We start from the raw sequence: 18,901 nt of genomic DNA, 5'->3' as shown, positions 1-18,901 counted from the left end.
CTGCAGCCCACTCAGCACAGAGCTGTGGCCCATGTGACATCCTTAGGGCCATACAGGTAGTATTGGATGCAGCCCGCATAACACATATGTGGCCCACAATGGTAAGTAGGTTGAGAACCACTGCTTTAGAGAGAATTCACTCCCCTTCGATTTATATAGGTTTTCAGAGAGATGATCTACCTTTCCCTCTGGATCAGCAAAGCCAGTAACCCTTCCAAAGGACTCACTGGTTTGGGTGCTTTAACACATAAAGGCACACTAAGTGGGGCCCCATAAATCAAATATCTTAGAACTGACTGGCTTTGAGGAGCACATGCTAATGTTTCACCCCCAAAGCTTCCATTCAAATTCATTTAGTAATTGGAAATGAAGCAAGTATGGTCACCTCAGACTGTTCCCTAATGGACAACAAAGTCTTCTCACAAAAATGCAGCAGAAAAGATTGCACAAATAATTATTCCAAATTTTAATTAGTAAAAGTAATTTAACTTCAACATGGCTCTCTGATTGTCAAAGAAAGTGACATTAAAATATTTTGTAGAGGTGCAGACTGGCTAGTGTTCATGGTGGAAAACTTGGTTTTTTTAGACTAAAAAGTAAACCACACATATGCAACATCCAAAGAGCACAGTCTACAAAAGGAATTTTATTTTGTATACATATATACACCCCCTCCATATTTTTATGATTTTAGCTTGTGCTACATTATTTAGCTATGTACTTAAGCATGTGCTTAATTTTAAGCACAAGTAATCCCTAGTAAAACATGCTTAAACATTTTGCTTAATTAGGATCTTAATCATGAACTTCAATTTAACAAACAGATTTTAAAAAAATAGTGTAATCAAGGCTATGACTCACTGGAGTTCCCATCATCGTGTACGTTTTTCCTGAACCCGTCTGTCCATATGCAAAAAGACAGATGTTGTACCCCTTAAAAGCACCAGATAGCACTGAGGTGCCGAGGTCCTGGAAAACCTGGAACGATCGAAAGAAAAAATGCACTCAGTGAGTCATTCCCTCCTTGGAAACACTCACTGCCATTCAAACATCATTTAGTCTTTTTTTCATAAGTCTAAAATGATAAGAAATTCTATCCCATTTGCGTATGGACTTATTTCATGGGACTAACAAACATGTGGAAAGTGGACAAGATAAAAAAGGTAGACTGTAACCAGCGCCCCCCCCCCCCCATCTCCTTTTCTCAAGACTAAACATGCCCACTTATTTTAACCTTTCCTCACAGGATAGGTTTTCTAAACATTTTCTAAAACATTTTTGTTGCTCTCCTCTGGATTCTCTCCAATTTGCTCAAATCTTTCTTAAAGTGTGCTGCCCAAAACTGGATACAATACTCCAGCCGAGGCCTCACCAGTGACAAACAGAGTGGGACAATTACATCCCGTGTTCTGCATACAACACCCTTGTTAATATGCCCCAGAATATTAGCCTTTTATGCAACTGTGTCACATTAACTCATTCAACTTGTGATCCACTAACCTCAGATCCTTTTCTGCAGTATTACAACAGAGACAGTTTGTAACTGGCCATTTGAGTCTTCCTTCCTAAGTGTAGTACTCTGCACTTGTCTTTACTGAATTTTGTCTCTCATTTCTGACCAATTTGTCATGGTCATTTTGAATTCTAATCCTATCCTCCAAAGTGCTTGCAACTGCTCCTAGCTTGGTGTCACCCGCAAATTTTACAACCATACTCTCCACTCCACTATTAAAGTCATTAGTAAAAATATTGAATAGTACCAGACCCAGGACAGATCCCTGCAGAACCCAACCAGTGCGACAGTGAACCATTGCCAACTGCTATTTGGGTAAGGTTGAATTCCCCTTGTTTCTCCAATCTGTCATCTCTTGTTTTATACTTAGATTGTAAGCTCGTTGGGACAGGGACTGTCTTTTTGTGCTGTGTTTGTGAAGCACCTGGCACAATGGTGTCCTGAATCACGATTAGGGCTCCAAGGCGCTACAGCAATACAAATAATTAATAAAGTTAATAAAGGAGCTGGGCATCACAATCCTCAAGGCCAAAAGCTGGCTACTGCTAGGCATGGCAGAAAGTAACAGGTGTTACCTGTTGCTCAGTTCCTACTTTGTGTTTTCCTGTTTGGACTGGACTGTGCCCAAACCCACTGACCCAATCACCAACATACCAAACCCCCACTCCACAGCAGTGTAAAGAGTAGTCATCTCCTCTGCTAGGTATGCTGGAGTATGGAGTCCCCTCTGTGCTGGCTGTCAACTGCTAAGCCCTCCAGCACAGGATAAATGAACTCAGTACAGCTGAAGTCTTTCAAAGAAAATATTGTAAGTATAAAAATATTTTCTATTCATGTAGAAAGTTAACCTGTATATATACACAGTTACATACCATACTCTGCAAACATTCAGTCAACCTTTGTTTCTTTCACAGACAGGTAAATGTACTAAATTTAGCAATGGTGGATAAAGACGACAAATATACTGCAGGGAAAACATCAATTTACCCCAATCCCAAGCAAGGGTAACACTCAGAGCTATCAAAAATAAACTCTTGAGACTTAATTTGCAGGTCATATTACAGTTCAAATCACAACAGACGCCAATTCTTCGCAGAAAATTCATTATAGTTCCAACTCCACTGAAGGCTGAGACTATATGCACACATTTCATTAATCAAGGACAACTTGGCTATTTGTGTTCTCTGATAATAAACCATCTGAGCCAGAAGTCAAATGTCAGCTCATCGTTGGTGGATCAATGGCAGTATATCTAACAAAAGTATTCTATGTCAGGAATGACAGCCGCTGGAAGGTTCAAACATGGTACAATGTAAATAGGAAGACAGACCTGCCTAACAATATATAACACCTTTACCAACATATACCAACCAAGCACTGTGAAAACACAGGCAGACACTTTAATATGATGGACAAGAGCGCTATGCTGAACAGGTTGCTGTCATCCAGAAGGCTGAAACTGCATGTTTTTTTTACCCATTGCCACATCAAATGCAAACTCCTCATCCTCACCTACAAGACCCTCTGTAATCTCTGCTCTAATTTTTTCTTCCTTCCCTTCTTGTTTAATATTCCATTCCCTTAGCCTCCCTTTCCCGTCTCTGCTCCATGTCTTCTTCCTGCTTAGAAGGTGACATCTTGGTGCCACTGAAGTCAATGGACATTTTACCCAGTGACTTAATTGACAGGATTTCACCCACTCATGTACTGCTGTCCTGTCTTCTATCCTGCGCATTTTTTTTATTAAATAAAGATTGTAAATTATTCAGGGCAGAGAACGCATTATGTTGATGTCTGTAAAAACACGGATGTATAAATGTTATTAATGATTATCCTTTTCTCTATTAAAAATATATTTTCTTTTTGCCCAGCAGAATGCAGTTACAACTTCACATTCTCTCAGGGCACTGGGAAACTGTTCTCTTGTAGCACTGTTCTCTGCTAAAAGAACCCAGATACCACTAGGCTTTTCAAAAATTTGCTCCTTGTAATCAATCACACACACTTGAAATATAAAATAAGATCACAGGCAGTATTTTGCCCTTGAGGCCTTCTTTGAGCTGTGGGAAAATATAACGGGAGGGATTTGGTTTGAGGTTAGAGTATTCTTGGAAGTTGCTTTGTAGTAGTGTTTCAACATCTGTTATTTAACTCGGTGGTTTCTCTGGAAAAGGCAACGCTCTTCTAAAAATAATTGAATAAATATCAAATCAGAATATGGGCCTGATCCTGCAGTTCTTACCTCGCACAGTGAGTTCTATGGACTTTAAGGGGACTGCTCAAGAGTAATGAGTGCAGAACTGAGCCCTGTACGTGCTTCAGAGAACAAAAGTTTACTAATAGAAAAGTACTTCAAGTTTCCCAAAACTCTGATATAGCAATAGTTGCTGACTGGTGGTCCTGCTGTGCTTTGGAACTGTGACATGTTTTTGTTTCTTTAACCACAGTGCTGTTGCAGCTTAGAAAGTGGTTGATCCGAAATGTATCCCTATTGTGTTCTAAAATAGTTCTGGATTTCACCAAAGTGTTTTCTGAACTGTATTTAGGTCTAATTGCTCAGCAACAGCTCCAACAGTGTTCTAATTAAGGAAGCACTTGGAAGTAACTGACCTGGGATCATGGCAGCATAGAATGTTTGATTTACTATTAGCTACCTCTGCTTTAGAGCACAGTGATCAATCTCAGGCAGGCTATTTATTAAACACACTGACTAAAAAAGTCTGTAAACCAAATTCTTCTCTAAGATGCTCTGTTGTAATCCCATTATTTCTGTTGAGCACTGAAGGAAGAATTTGGCTCCGTGTTTGTAGACTCATTACATCAGCACAATCCAAATTAGGCCATTTTTTCCCTAAAACGTTACAATTATTTGGAAAAGCATCTGAGTTTTAATGATCACAAGTCAAACCATAATATTTGTGATTTTTGGCCTGAGTCATCATGGTAGGAAATTAATGCAGGCTCCTTGATGTGACAGGGCCTATAGATCAATCTCACAAGGTCAAAATGTGCTCAACCTTTTGTACTGAAGTTATACACTGGCCAAGGGTTGAAGTACTGGGGAAGCACACCCTATTTCCACTCTTGCCCATCACATTTAGCAATCCTCCATATCCTTGCTAATGGAAATATGGGTCTGGTTTATTTTTTTTGTTGACGGGTAAAAGAACAGAGATATTTTTGGGATTCCTCCCTCCCCCCATCTTTTTCTTCTTATGTATCTGCTCTTGCCCGCCCCCATTTTGAGGTCTAGTTTGGGGGAAATTTGTCCTTCCAAACAAGGAATGGTGAACATGGCCTGGGGAAGAGCTCACTTTATGCTGACCACAAAGTGTTGGTCAAAAATGATATTCTCCTTCCTAGGGGTTGAGTGTGCTGCTTCTACAGCAATGTCAAGGCCCTGTCAAAATCTGAAGATACCCAGGGTTGAGAGCTGAAGTAAGAGTTGTTGATGTTTTACTGAGTGGCATAAGAATTGATTATCTAAAGATCTCAAAAGCCTCCATGCCCTATTTGAGTGTACAAAACAGGATGAAACTTTTAAATATTTGAATACCAGGTAAATCTTGTGATCCACACTATGAAAGTGTATGTTTGAAGTTGTACTGTTCCCAAGAAACAGGGAGTAAGACTGCACAAACTCTATTACATAGAAAGGTTTAAAGCAGCCGCTAGTCTTCTTAGCTGTTAACTTAACATACAACCAGAAACCGGGCCACACTAACCACCTGCTATGAGAGACAGTTATAAGTAATAGTCCTTGTCTATGCTAGAAAGATAGACCATTTTAAACTTAAATCTATTTACATCTTGTTTAAGCAGTATAAGTGTGTTTACATTAGGGGTCTGCATCAGTTTAACTAGTGGCTTGTCTATACTTACAACGCTGCAGCAGCACAGCTGCACCACTATAGCCCTTCAGTGAAGATGCTACCTACACCCACAGGAAAGCGTCTCATGTGGGTGTAGATACTCTACCTCCCCAAGAGGCAGTAGCTATGTTGATGGGAGACGCCCTCCTGTTAGATCATATAGGAGTTAGGTCAGTATAACTATGTCACTCAAGAGTGTGGATTGAATTTTTAACTTGCACTGTTTCCCACCGCATTTAGAAAGAACAATCTTGTCTCTTTCTCCCCTCCTCCCCTCACAGCAAGTCCCCTATTTCTCCACCCTTCATTGTTTTTTCCCCTTTTCTAAACAAGTCCTCTCCCGCCAACTTAACCTTTACACGACCTCCCCCACTGAGCAACAGATCATGCCTCCCAAGCAGTCAGAAAGTGAACTAAGCTAAAGCACACAAAGATACTCCTAGTGCAGCATAAAAGTGTCCACATGGGGAGTTAGGGTCGAATAGCTATTGCACTTTAAATTCACACTCGAGCTTATTCCGCACAAACCTCCTGTGCTTGTATTTGTGCCTGTAGAATCTGCTGCCTCCACATGGTTCCTTCCCAGTTTCAGATCCTAATACCTTCCTTCTGCTAGTTCCTGGTCTGGGAGGTTGGGTCATGTCAGGGCCACAAGCTGGGATGGAAGGAGAAATTGATGGAAACTGGATGGACCTAGTTCCTCCCAAGAGTCCAAAGCTAGCCCTACCTACCAGAAGCCAGAACCACTCTTTCTCTCTCTCTCTACCTAGACCTGCAGACAGATGGGCCCTCAAGATGCTAGAGAGTTAACTGGGGTGATTCAGTACCCTAAGTTTCTACGGCACTATTCTTCTGACTTGCAAAAACTACATTTCTTTGCAGATTATATGAATTATACTGTTAAGATGGTAGGTAAGTCAGCACAAGGACTGTGTCTTTGTTATGAAAAGCAACATGCATGCTTATGCCGCTGTATAAAAATGTTAACTAATATGGTGAAGCGTGGATCACTACAAAAATATTATTCAACATTCTTTTTTGGGGGGGAGGGGAATATAAAATTTGTGTTTTGAGTAGCACTCACCTGACTGTTGTGGCAGAATCCAATGAATGCTTTGAATTTTTCATCTTACACTATATATCATAGGACAAGGTGAATGAGGTAATATCTTTCATTGGACAAACCTTCTGTTGGTGAAAGACAAGCTTTTGAGGTTACAGTAAGCTCGAAAGCTTGTTTCTCTCACCAACAGAAGTTGGTACAATAGAAGATATTACCTCATCCACCTTCTCTCTCTAATATTCTGGGACCTGCATACTCTACATCATGTTAGTCACCATGCATACCTTCCCAGTGTCCTACCCACATCCATCACTGCCCACTCTTATTCATTGTATTCCTTTCTGTCCTTCCATCTTTTTTCCCTGCCATTTTTGAGCTCACCCCTCATTTTTCCGCTTGCTCTGACTCATAATATTTATTTTTAAAAATAAATTTAAAGTTTAAGAAATACCACCCCATAAGCCTGTGGTCACAATTCTTCTCCTCATATTCCTCTAAGCTTCTTTAGTTTGTAATATTTGGTCTGTCCTTAGATTATAGACTTTGCGGCAGTGGTCATTTCCTTCCAATGTTGTGTAAAAAATGACCAGCAACATTTAGATACTGTATAAATTATATAAAAACAATAAATATTAGTAATTTCTCAAGTGAAATATGAACGCAACAGTGTTCTTTTCTATAAGTAGTCTGTGTTTGCCTCTACAAACAGCTAGTTTTTACCCATTACCCAAAATTTAAAAAAAGGGGAGGGGGGTTAATGTAGAAAACAAAGGTATTCAATTAAGTGTGCCATGTGTCAGAGTTCCAATTTAGCAAATTATCCTTAGCTTGCATAGACTATGAACACTTTGCATGTTAACTTTGACTGGACAAAAACCCACCCTCACACATTTACCACAGAAACATATTAAAAACAACAATACACACCACTCTTTAGTGTCACTTCTCTTCAGATAAGTTGTTCCAATAAACAACCACTACAAGACCAAAGAATCTCTCCTAATTCTGTAGTATCAGAGGCAAGGTTCATCAGATAGCAACAATAAGTTCAAGTCAAGTGGTTCATAAGCAGTAAGTTTAGTTAGTGATAACAGCCCTGGCATATATGTTTGTAACTGTGTTGCTAAATATTATTCAACAATGAAAGGATAAGTTAAATATCTTGTTTCTCTTTTCAAACAGATTTACTGTTCACAAGTGGATTTATTTATATATTGGCTATTAATTCTCATCAAATATAGTCCAAATAAAATGGCTCTTTACAAACTTAAATCTTATGTTTTCATGAAAAAAAAAATCATAGTAGCTATCCAGGATTATAAAATAACTATTTTGTGAATAACATATTACAAATAATGACCATTTTTTGAGGGGGGAACATTGCTGAATAGAAAATATATCTTGTTTGTGTTAGAATTTCCTAAATCAGTGGCTGATATTTGTTGAAACTTCTAACCAAAGAGGTTTGAATACATCACAACAGTTGTCATAACTGTACAATATTTTTTGGGAAACTGACCAGTAAAGATAACTTTTGCTTTTAACTCGATTTAAGGAGTATATTCTTAACTCAACATACAAGGTTTAAAGACAAAGAATTCCTTAATAGAATTTATGCAGCTGAAATCCAGCACTTTGCATTCAGAATACAGGGCCAAATTCATAACTTGAAACTACTTACTTCAGTAGTTACACCTGAGATGAATTTGCTCCCTTCTTAATTTATGTTGCCTCTTCCCCCTTGATTTGCATGCCAGTCTCTCTCCAGCTTCTCAAACTGTTTTCTGCCCTTTTCTTATATTTCTGTTAAGATTTGTTTTTCTTTTCTTCTCATTTTCACACATGCTCACAAGATGTTAAACAAGCAAGTATAAACAGTAGTTGCTGCTTTCAAGAACATTCCTTCCCGTTAAATTTATCTCACAGTTGAACTATCGCTGTCTACTGTTAAACATACTGGCATACATATTAGGAAAAAAAAAAAAAGCAGCTCCAGTGCAACTGGAAAATCAAGACACAAATTAACTAATTCTGCATTCAGTTACACCAGGGTATTCATAGATCCATTAATTTTAAGACCAGAAGGGACCATTATGATCATCTAGTCTTGACCTCATGCATGGCACAGGCCACAAAATTTCACCAAGTAATTTCTGACATGAAGCCCATAACTTTTGGTTGAGCTAGAGCGTAGCTTGCAGAAAGACATCCAGTCTTGAGTAAATTCATAGTAACTCCATTAGAACTGATGTTACTACGAAAAATTTGGCCCAATTAATGTTACTTGAAACTGTCATCAATTGGACGATTTTTTCAATCAGTTTTATCATCTATAACAGCGGTTCTCAAACTTTAGCAACCTGAGGACCCCCATTTTGATTTTAAAAATTTTGGGGACCCTCAAAGCCCCCTGCTCAGCCCCAGGCCCTGCCCCCACTCTACCCCTTCCTCCAAGGCCCCATTCCTTCCTGCCCCCTGCTCACTCCATCCCCTCTCCCTCCATCACTCGCTCCCTCCACCCTCACTCACTTTCACCAGGCTGGGTCAGGGGGTTGGGGTGCAGGAGGGGGTGAGGGCTCTGGGAGGAAGTTTGGGTGCGGGCTCTGGGCTAGGGCAAGGGTGTGGGGGAGGGGTGCAGGCTCCAGCCTGGCGGCACTTACTTTAAGCGGCTCCCAAAAGTGACCAGCACATCTCTCTGGCAGTGGCTCCTAGGTGGGTGGTCCAGGGTCCCTCAACATGCTGCCCCTGCAGCTCCCATTGGCTGCAGTTCCTGGGGCCATAGGGACGTGCTGGCTGCTTCCAGGACTGGCATGGGGCCAGGGCAGGTAGGGAGCCTGCCTTAGCCCTGCTACGCTGCCAGACTTTTAGCCTCTAAAATCTCCCAGTTTGGCTTCAGTAGCCGCCGAGAGATAGAAGGAGTGGGAGAAGTTGAGGGAGGGGGAGGACTTGATCAGCGAGGCCCGCAGACCCCCTGGAGTACCCTAGGGGAACCCCAGGGGTCCACAGACCCCAGTTTGAGAAATGCCAATCTATAATCGATCTAGAATATACTACTTCGCACATATTAAAAGCACATTTTTTAGGCAAAAATCTCCTTCCAGGGGCCATTTCCCAAATACTAATGAGAACAACAGATGCTGATGTCAGCCAATCATTAAAGCTAAATCAAATCCTATGTCATTGTTTATCTTGAATTCTGACTAGCTAATGTGCCTGGAAACTCCTTTTCACATATATGCAGGAGAATCTTAGAGACATCTAAAAGGACAATTTTAACCTCTCTTACTTTCAGGCATGCAGTAACTACCTCTTGGTCCAGTTAATCAAAATATCATCAGCAGACTTCTAAAGGAATTTTCTTGAAGACAGAAAAGTTAGGCCCCAACTCCTCTTTGCGCCTTTTAAAATTGCCTCTTAATATGTTTGTCTCCCTTTTATACATAAGTAACCTGACACTAAGACTCTTTTGTATTACTCAACAGTATTGTAAAATATCTTAAATACATTGCCATACAGAGACTAGATTATGCATGCAAAACGCCTAATGTTGTCATTGAAATTTTAACCTGAACTGTGACTGCAGGAAATGGCCCTAAATATTTCACATGTGCCTCCTCTTTCCTGATGCCTATTAATTTAGGTTATCATCTTTTTTTTTCAGTTCCTCTTTGTACTCTTTTTACGCCAGGGTTTCCTAGGGCTTTGTTTGTTTGGTTGGTTTTAGTGCATTGTAAATACATTTTGCCCTGGCACATTTAATTCACCTGCCCAAATAATGAAGGAAAACCATGCAAGGAAGTTCACATGAATATTAGAGCTGTAAACATATTATTCACACTGCTGAACGTAATTCATGTATATAATTCATATTCAAAGAACGGAGGATAAATCATCCCAAAACTATAGAATTTTCTGTTTGTATTTAAACAATTAATTAAAATTAGGCCAGTACAGGCTTCCATTGCTGTTCTTTCTGCAAATTAATTTTAAAAACATGACTAATTCGATGAGGCCTAATGATACACTGCTGAGCTACTCCTCTTTAAAAGGGAAGGCTAAAAAATGCATTGTACTGTATGCAGAAAGCCATCCTTCTGAATACAAACATACTGCAAGTCTGTATGATGCTCCATTATAAAAAGGATGCCTAAATCTCTGCTGAGTCTGAAATGAGGGACTACAAAATGCAATGAAACTTGGAACACAAACCACAGTCTGAGCATAACTGATCTTCTCACATCAAACTGGTCTCGATAAAAGGATGTGGATTCATTAACAGTACTACTTGAAAAGTAAAAATTAAATTGAAGAAATAGAACAAAAATTGAAGCAAAGTTTTGGGAACCTTTTCAAAACAAAGGCAAGAGTTTTAGCCTTTTGACTTCCACTGATATTAAAAGCAACAAAGCTTCACAAAATTTACCACAGTTGGACCTAAGTGAACAAATTGAATTTCTTGATTGCAAGTGCACTCTCTTATTGCTGCAGGACACAAAAGCACTGATACAGAATTTGGTATCCAGGACACTTTACTTATACTCACTCTAACTGGCTAAAAAATAATAATTCCCAAGTGAATGCCAGCAGAAGCTTTTACCATAGACCAAGGTTGCTTTTGGTGGAACCAGGGAATTAATTTGGCTCTCTACATTTAGAACACTTATGTGACACACTTTTGGAAACTGGGATTATAAAATTCTCAAACCATCTGAAGCTAAAATTAACAAGGCACCTTTACTTCTAGAAAATGGATAGTCAAAAAGGGGCACAAAACTCATTTATTGTTCTTTTTCCACTTTAGACAAGAGAATTAAAAATCTTCCAAGGAGGCAAGGTCTCAAAAATTTCTTGCAGTGGATTTAAAATCCAGATTTATAGTGACTATACTATGACTTTCTTTAAAAAACAAACAAAAAAAAGCAACAAGTTTTCAAGATACTAAGAAACACACTGGTGTTTGGCTTTGGAACATGGCATTCTCTGTCATGCAAAACTTAAGTATTTATATGATGAACATGTTTGTATTCTCTTCTTCAATGCGTATCAATATATTTTTGGAATGGTGCCTAGAAGACATGGAATCTAGGATGGAGAGTGTCCAATCCGACATCAAAAAGTTATAGACATTTAATGTTAAGAGTAAGGGTATGTCCAGTAAGAGTCCAGTAAGAGTAAGGATACGGCGGGTAGCGATCGATTTTTCGGGGATCGAGATATCGCGTCTCATCTAGACGCGATATCTCGATCCCCGAATGCGCTCCTGTCGAGTCCGGAACTCCACCGGAGCGAGCGGCAGTAGCGGAGTCGACACAGGGAGCCGCGGACATCGATTCCGCACCGTGAGCACCCAAGGTAAATCGATCTAAGATACTTCGACTTCAGCTACGCTATTCTCGTAGCTGAAGTTGCGTATCTTAGATCGATACCCCCCCCCAGTGTAGACCAGCCCTAATGATTTGAGAGCAAGTGGGACACTTGTATTTTTCCACTGAGGCCTTTGCCTAGCCTTAAGATGTTTAGGCTGCTTTTCTTCATTAAAATACCCACAAAATTTGAATGTTTACTTTAACTTTGTAAATATGTGTTGTAAACATTTGCTGGGTAATTATATTTTCCCACTATCCTGCCATATTATGAGGCATCACTCAATCTTTACTGTGGTCTTGGTTACTAGTAAGCCAGCAATGTATGAATAACTTCTGTAGTCTATATCCTCTCACTTTTCATTGTATTAACATGAACTGAAGTAATTCTTGGCCAATTTAATAGGATGGTTGATACTAAGTAGTGTATCCAGTCTTGGTAGTATGAGTTTTAAAACCATGAGACAGCTGATCTTTTGTTTCCTGACTCAATTAGATCTTTAAAAGCAGATTATTGGAATTACAAAAGGGAAAAGAGCCAAGAGCTTTAAACTACAATAGCTAGTCTCTTGGAAAAAAATGGTTTGTATGTCAGGATATCTGAAAGTATCATACCCAAATATAAGCCAAAAATCTCAGAATAACATCATGGAAGAAAAATGTAGTAGACCTTTAGAGACAGTGTTGAAAACCAAGTTTGCAGATCCAGGGGAATACTATGAGCAATCAGGATTGTTTTAACTCCATGTTATCTATGGTAAATAATACTTCTATTTTGCTTAGACTACAACAACTTGGCATTTTGCCAGGACCAGCCCTAACTTATTTTCAAGCACCTGATACAATGAGAATTTCAGGACATTTCTCTGGTGCACTAAATTAATCTGCCTCACAAACTGCAGACATTTCAAAGAGGCAATGAATTTATGTGTAACATACTCAGTGAGAGGTGAGAGTCAAAATTTTGATCAATTTTTAAAAAGTCACTCCTGGTCCACTGATGTATTCTGTAAACAATAATAGTAGTGAGTAACTTGCTGAAAGCAAACTGCTTCTTCTGTAAAAATTTAGGCTGAAATTAGGGGAGCAATATGACCTTATACAAGTTAAAGTAACAGGAAAATGATGTAAGTAATCACCTCCATAAATAGAATACTTTTCAAAAACATCTCAAGCAATTGTGTTTATTAGGGGGGGAAACGGGTTTAAATGGCTTATGGGATCAATAACTGGCTTTTCACCACATGACAAACCAGACCAGCTCCATAAATCAAAAGTTAGAAAATTCGTAATTCCTCAAATTCCATTTTAAATGTTCATGTTAATTTTCACAGAGTGAACAAAGAAAAAAAGAAAACAAGTCTCACCATCAGCTAGAGACAAGCCCATAGATCACAGCTTAGGGAAGAGTTTCACGACCCTGTTGCAATTTTGATGGACTTTTTATATATTTTATTAATAAACATAAGCAAGCATATATAAAACTAAATAAACATAACTGAGCTAACTAAAAATAAAACACCATAATTAAATCACTTTGTGCTACTTTTGTTGGAAAAACTAACATTTTCTTGACTTTGTTACAAAAATGTACTAATCCAAACTGTTCAGATATTTACAAAGGATAAATATCTGAACAATCTGTAATCCTCAAGCAACAGCAGAGCACCATTCAGCATATCATCATCGAACTAATAACCCCATTTTAGCTTTTTTTTAACTTCAGTTGTCAATGGTTATTTTTTTCCTTACTCAGCTGATGCAAGATCACCGCACTGAAAACACCTCTTAACCCTATAAAATATACATTCATAGTTACAAACTGGCTTCTCCCCCTTCAAACTAGATCAGCTGGCACTGCTGAAAAGAAACGAGATATGTAAGATGTAGAAAAAGGAGAAGAGAGGATTACAAAAAAACACTGTCATGTAAACAAGTCTTAAAAAACAATAGTAAGGAAGTCCTATGAGACAGGGTTTCCATTTTTAAATATAATTGTTGTAGCACAGTTCTTGTCTATTTGGAGCAGAAACAAATTTGCTCCAGCTCACACTGCTGGAAATGAATTTCCTGTGTTTGGCATTGTTTAGTCTGAATGGGCCTCTTGAGGGTGCTGAACATACTTCACAAGAACTCGAATGCACATCAAGTTCTACTCTTTGGCATACCCCAACTGTGCCAATACATTGAGGGAGGTATAGAAAGTAACTATTTTGATAAACAAAATTAACTTACTCTGATTCTTGTCTGAGTTTTATTACTAGCTTTAGATTCCTGTTTTCCATATAATTTTTAAAAGAAAGAAGAGGGAAGCTGTCACATTACGCAGTGATCAACAGTGGTCACACTTAAAACATTTACTCCAATATAAAAGAAGCCAGCTGGAGAAACATGCCCTATACAGAAAATAGGGGAATCTCTTAAAAACTGAGCAAACTTCATCAATACAACCACTATAGTCTGCAGAACAAGCCTATAGATTAGGCTGCCCGAGACTGTCCTTTGTAATTTCCTGCCAATGCTCCAGTTCTGGCCTGAATATTACAAACCAACATAAATTACCACACCCTTACCGATACAAACAACTGTAAATCTAGACACTTGATTTCTCTGGGTCATAGATGGCGTATTCACGTCCTTCAAATATGAGCTATTAAAAAAATCCAACATCTTCTGCTTTCCTTCCCTTTCCCCTCAGTACCAACAGTGAATTGAAAAGCTTTTTAAGATTAAAACAGTTGATTAAAATCTCAAATCATTAAACAGAATGAATGTGGAGAATAATCAAGTATCAAAGGGGTAGCCGTGTTCGTTTGGATCTGTAAAAAGTGACAAAGAGTCCTGTGGCACCTTATAGACTAACAGACATTTTGGAGCATGAGCTTTCATGGGTGAACACTCACTTCGTCAGATGCATGTAATGGAAATTTCCAGAGGCAGGTATAAATATGCAGGCAAGAATCAGTCTAGAGATAACTAGGTTAGTTCAATCAGGGAGGATGAGGCACTACAAGATCTTCACCAAGCATTCTCAAAACTACGATACCTGCACGAGGAAATAAGGAAACAAATCAACAAAGCCAGACGTGTACCCAGAAGCCTCCTGCTGCAAGACAAGCCCAAGAAAGAAACCAACAGAACTCCACTGGCCATCACCTACAGTCCTCAGCTAAAACCTCTCCAACGCATCATCAGTGATCTAACAACCCATTCTGGACAACGATCCCTCACTTTCACAGGCCTTGGGTGGCAGGCCAGTCCTCGCCCACAGACAACCCGCCAACCTTAAGCATATTCTCACCAGCAACTACACACTGCACCATAGTGTAACTAACTCAGGAACCAATCCATGCAACAAACCTCGATGCCAACTCTGCCCACATATCTACACCAGCGACACCATCACAGGACCTAACCAGATCAGCCACACCATCACCGGTTCATTCACCTGCACGTCCACCAATGTAATATACGTCATCATGTGCCAGCAATGACCCTCTGCTATGTACATTGGCCGAACTGGACAGTCCTTACGTAAAAGGATAAATGGACATAAGTCAGATATTAGGAATGGCAATATACAAAAACCTGTAGGAGAACACTTCAACCTCCCTGGACACACAATAGCAGATTTAAAGGTAGCCATCCTGCAGCAAAAAAGCTTCAGGACCAGACTTCAAAGAGAAACTGCTGAGCTTCAGTTCATTTGCAAATTTGACACCATCAGCTCAGGATTAAACAAAGACTGTGAATGGCTAGCCAACTACAAAAGCAGTTTCTCCTCCCTTGGTGTTCACACTTCAACTGCTAGAAGAGGGCCTCATCCTCCCTGATTGAACTAACTTTTTGTTATCTCTAGACTGATTCTTGCCTGCATATTTATACCTGCCTCTGGAAATTTCCATTACGTGGAGAATAATGTCAGCCTAACCTAAACTTGGCCCAAAATGTAAAATAGCAAGCTAAAACAAACAGAAGTGTTCAAGAATTTTTTTTTAATTCCAGTAAAAAAGTTGTTAATAACCAAATAAATATTCCTATGCAGAGTGTAATAACTCAAACAGTGCAGAACTAAGTGACTAAAGGTTAACCTGCCTGTAAATAAAAATGAAACTGAACTTCATGGATTTCATTATTTAAGCTTAAAGAAATATACAAAATAAAGAAGTACTTTTCAATTTTCAGTTTTAATAATTTAAGGTATTATTAACAGGAGATGTAAAAAAAGTTTTTGTTTGCAGCATAATTTAAGTTGGTGACCCTTTTAAAAAGATACAAATACTTATGTCATCAAGGTGAAATGAAAACCTTTTTATTTACCAAGTTTACGATTCACTGTTATGTGTTTTTCATGCAACAGTTGAAGACATCACTAGCAAGTCAGCTGTTTGCCATGTACGGCTTTCCACTTAGTCATCCATCAGCTTTTTCCAAGAGAAAGCCATATCCTTTGATTCACGTATTGACAGCTCAGTTAAAGGAAGGACTGGTTTTCAACTGTATTCTGCAATATGCTTTCTCGTGATTTAAGTCTAGATATGTATTCTGTTTAGGATCTTAACAGTTTTTTATTGCTTTTTTGTTCAAAAAGCATTTCAGATCACCTGTAAGCAATTCCTTTTACTGTGTGATTATTACATGAACCTTCGAGGAGAGTTGCTGACAGTTGAAGATTAAGTGTCCTTGTGTAAAAATTGTTGGCTAACTAGAGTGACCAGGCGTCTGGACTCTGGCGGCTCTGGTCAGTACTGCTGACCGGGCCCATTAAAAGTCCAGTTGGCCGCAGTAGCTAACACCCAGAAGTGGCTGGCATGTCCCTCCAGCTCCTATGCACAGGGGCAGCCAAGGGGACTCTGTGCGCTGTCCCCGCCCGCAGTGCAGGCACTGCCCTGAGCACCAGCTCCACAGCTTCCATTTGCTGGGAACCACAGCCAATGGGAGCTGCGGGGGGCAGCGCATGCAGGTAGGGTCAGCGCGTGAAGCCCCCAGGCCGCCCCTGTGCCCAGGAGCAAGAGGGACATGTCGCTGCTTCACGGGAACCACCTGAGGTAAGCGCCACTTGAAGCCCACACCCCAAGCCCCCTCCCACAGCCTAACCCCCTGCCCAAGCCCTGAGCCTCCTCCCATACCCCAACTCCCTTCCAGATAGCTCCAAAAAAGTGATATGGAAGGTCACTTCTGTGGAAGGCCATTTGCCCTGAACCTTGTGGTTGTGTAGTGAGCTCCCCAGCCTATTAGGGAGGCATCGCCCCAGGGTGGTGAGTCTGCGTAGCTGGAGGAATATGCTCACTTGTACTGCATCAAGGTTGGTGCTGATAAACTCCAGTCGCTGTACTGGGGTTAGTGCGCCGCTACAATGAAGAAAACCTTGGAGAATACCCTGGGTGGAGCAGTCTGTACTGATAATGATCCTGCCCCAAAGGTAAACCATAGGAAATCTCCTGTACGATGGCTGTATTGAGATATGGAAGTAGACATCTTCTAGGTTGCAGGCTGGAAATCAATCTCCTAGCTCTAGAGCTGGAATAATGGCTACTAGTGTGACCATCTTGAATGTCTGCGTCTTCCTGTATTTGTTTAATGGCCTTAGATCTAGAATGGGCCTCCAACCTCACTTTGCCTAGGGGGGATCAGGAAATAATGAAAGTAACACTCCTTGCTCCTGAGTTGCACCAGGACTGGTTCAATGACCCCAACGCATAACAAATGATATATTTCCTGATGAAGCAGGTTCTCATGAGAAGGGTCCCTGAATGGGGACAGGGAAGGAGGGTTGGAATGGGGGGAGGGACATGAATTGATAAACAGCCTAGCCCATCCACTTTTTACCATGGGCCCACCCCCTGCCCCACCTCTTCCCCCAAGGTCCTGCCCCCTGGCCAGGCCAGAAGTTGGAGCCTGGCCCAGATAAGAGTGACCAGGGGAGCCCAGGCAACTATGGGGAGTGCAGACCCTCCAGAAGACTGGGGTAGGAGGGCCCGAGAGCAGCCCCCTGGCCCATGTCCCTGTCCTCCAGTCCCCCCACCCAGGGCAGGTGGAGGGTCTGCAGATCCCCACAGCAGCCCACACGCTCTTACCCCGATGTGGCTCCAGTTTCCAGCCTGGCCTGGTAAGAGCTGCCCGGGCAGCTCTAGAGAACGGCCCACCCTCTCCTCCCACAGGATGGGAGGACCAGAGGGAAGGGACACGGGCCAGGGGCTGCTCTTCATCCCCCCAGCCAGGGAGGTGGAGGGGCCTGTGCTCCCCAGCCAGGCATCAACTTGGCTGCGGGCAGGGCCTCATCCCCCCACACTTTTAGGAAGAATCCATGGCCCCTGGTTCAAAGAGACATCCAACATCTAGTCCAGGGGTCTCAAACTCAAATGACCCCGAGGGCCGCATGAGGACTAGTGCATTGGCCCGAGGGCCGCATCACTGACACGCCCCCTTGCTGCCCCTGGCCCCACCCCCAATCCACCCCTTCCATGAGGAACAGAAGGCCGGGCTGCGTTCGGCGGCGGCGGCGGTCTTTGGCAGAGGCGGGAGCCTCCGCTTTTCTCTTGGGGGCCCCTGCGGAGCCCGGGGCAAATTGCCCCCTTTGCCCCCCCCCTCTGGGCGGCCCTGGGGAGCTCCGCGGGCCGCAGGGAAGAGCTCCGCGGGCCGCATGTTTGAGACCCCTGATCTAGTCGATAGAAGCAGCAGCCAAGCTGCTGAGTAGGATATTCTTTTGCAGTCTGGTTTAACACTTTTGTTATATTACAGTTTTGCAATTCACTGTTGTTACTATGTAAAAAAGCAAACATTCCATAATATTTCCCACATGCTTAAAGAAAAATTGCTTTGAAGCTCTGTAGGCTCCTTGAGAATAAGGACTTTTCTAACTAATATGATTTCAGCAGTTTCTTGTAGAATCTGAGTCAAAACAAAAAGTAATTCGAGGTCACTTGTGAGTTCATGAAGATAACTTTTGGTTTTTTTACTCTCAGTAATTTAATGCACAACAAAGTTTGCCAGAACCAATGTTTTAGTAAACTGCTAATCCTACTCCTTAGCCAGGTCAGCTGCTTTCTTGCATTCCCAACACGAAAGAATTGGGAAACTAACATATTAA

The 18,901-nt window shown here is 41.0% G+C and overlaps 1 protein-coding gene across 1 annotated transcript in view; it reads right to left on the bottom strand.

The window, feature by feature from the left end:
* The window catches only part of STARD9 (StAR related lipid transfer domain containing 9), a 170,893-nt gene that overhangs the window by 104,295 nt on the left and 47,697 nt on the right, over positions 1 to 18,901 (bottom strand). The window contains exon 4 of the mRNA XM_045014653.1: positions 862 to 978. Within this exon, the coding sequence (XP_044870588.1) occupies positions 862 to 978 (117 nt within the window). The remainder of the gene's footprint in view (positions 1 to 861; positions 979 to 18,901) is intronic.

The sequence above is a fragment of the Mauremys mutica genome, chromosome 4, assembly GCF_020497125.1.
Source record: "Mauremys mutica isolate MM-2020 ecotype Southern chromosome 4, ASM2049712v1, whole genome shotgun sequence".
Taxonomy (NCBI): Eukaryota; Metazoa; Chordata; order Testudines; family Geoemydidae; genus Mauremys; species Mauremys mutica.
Note: the sequence above shows the minus strand (reverse complement) of the source record. Positions and strands in the feature narration are given on the sequence as shown.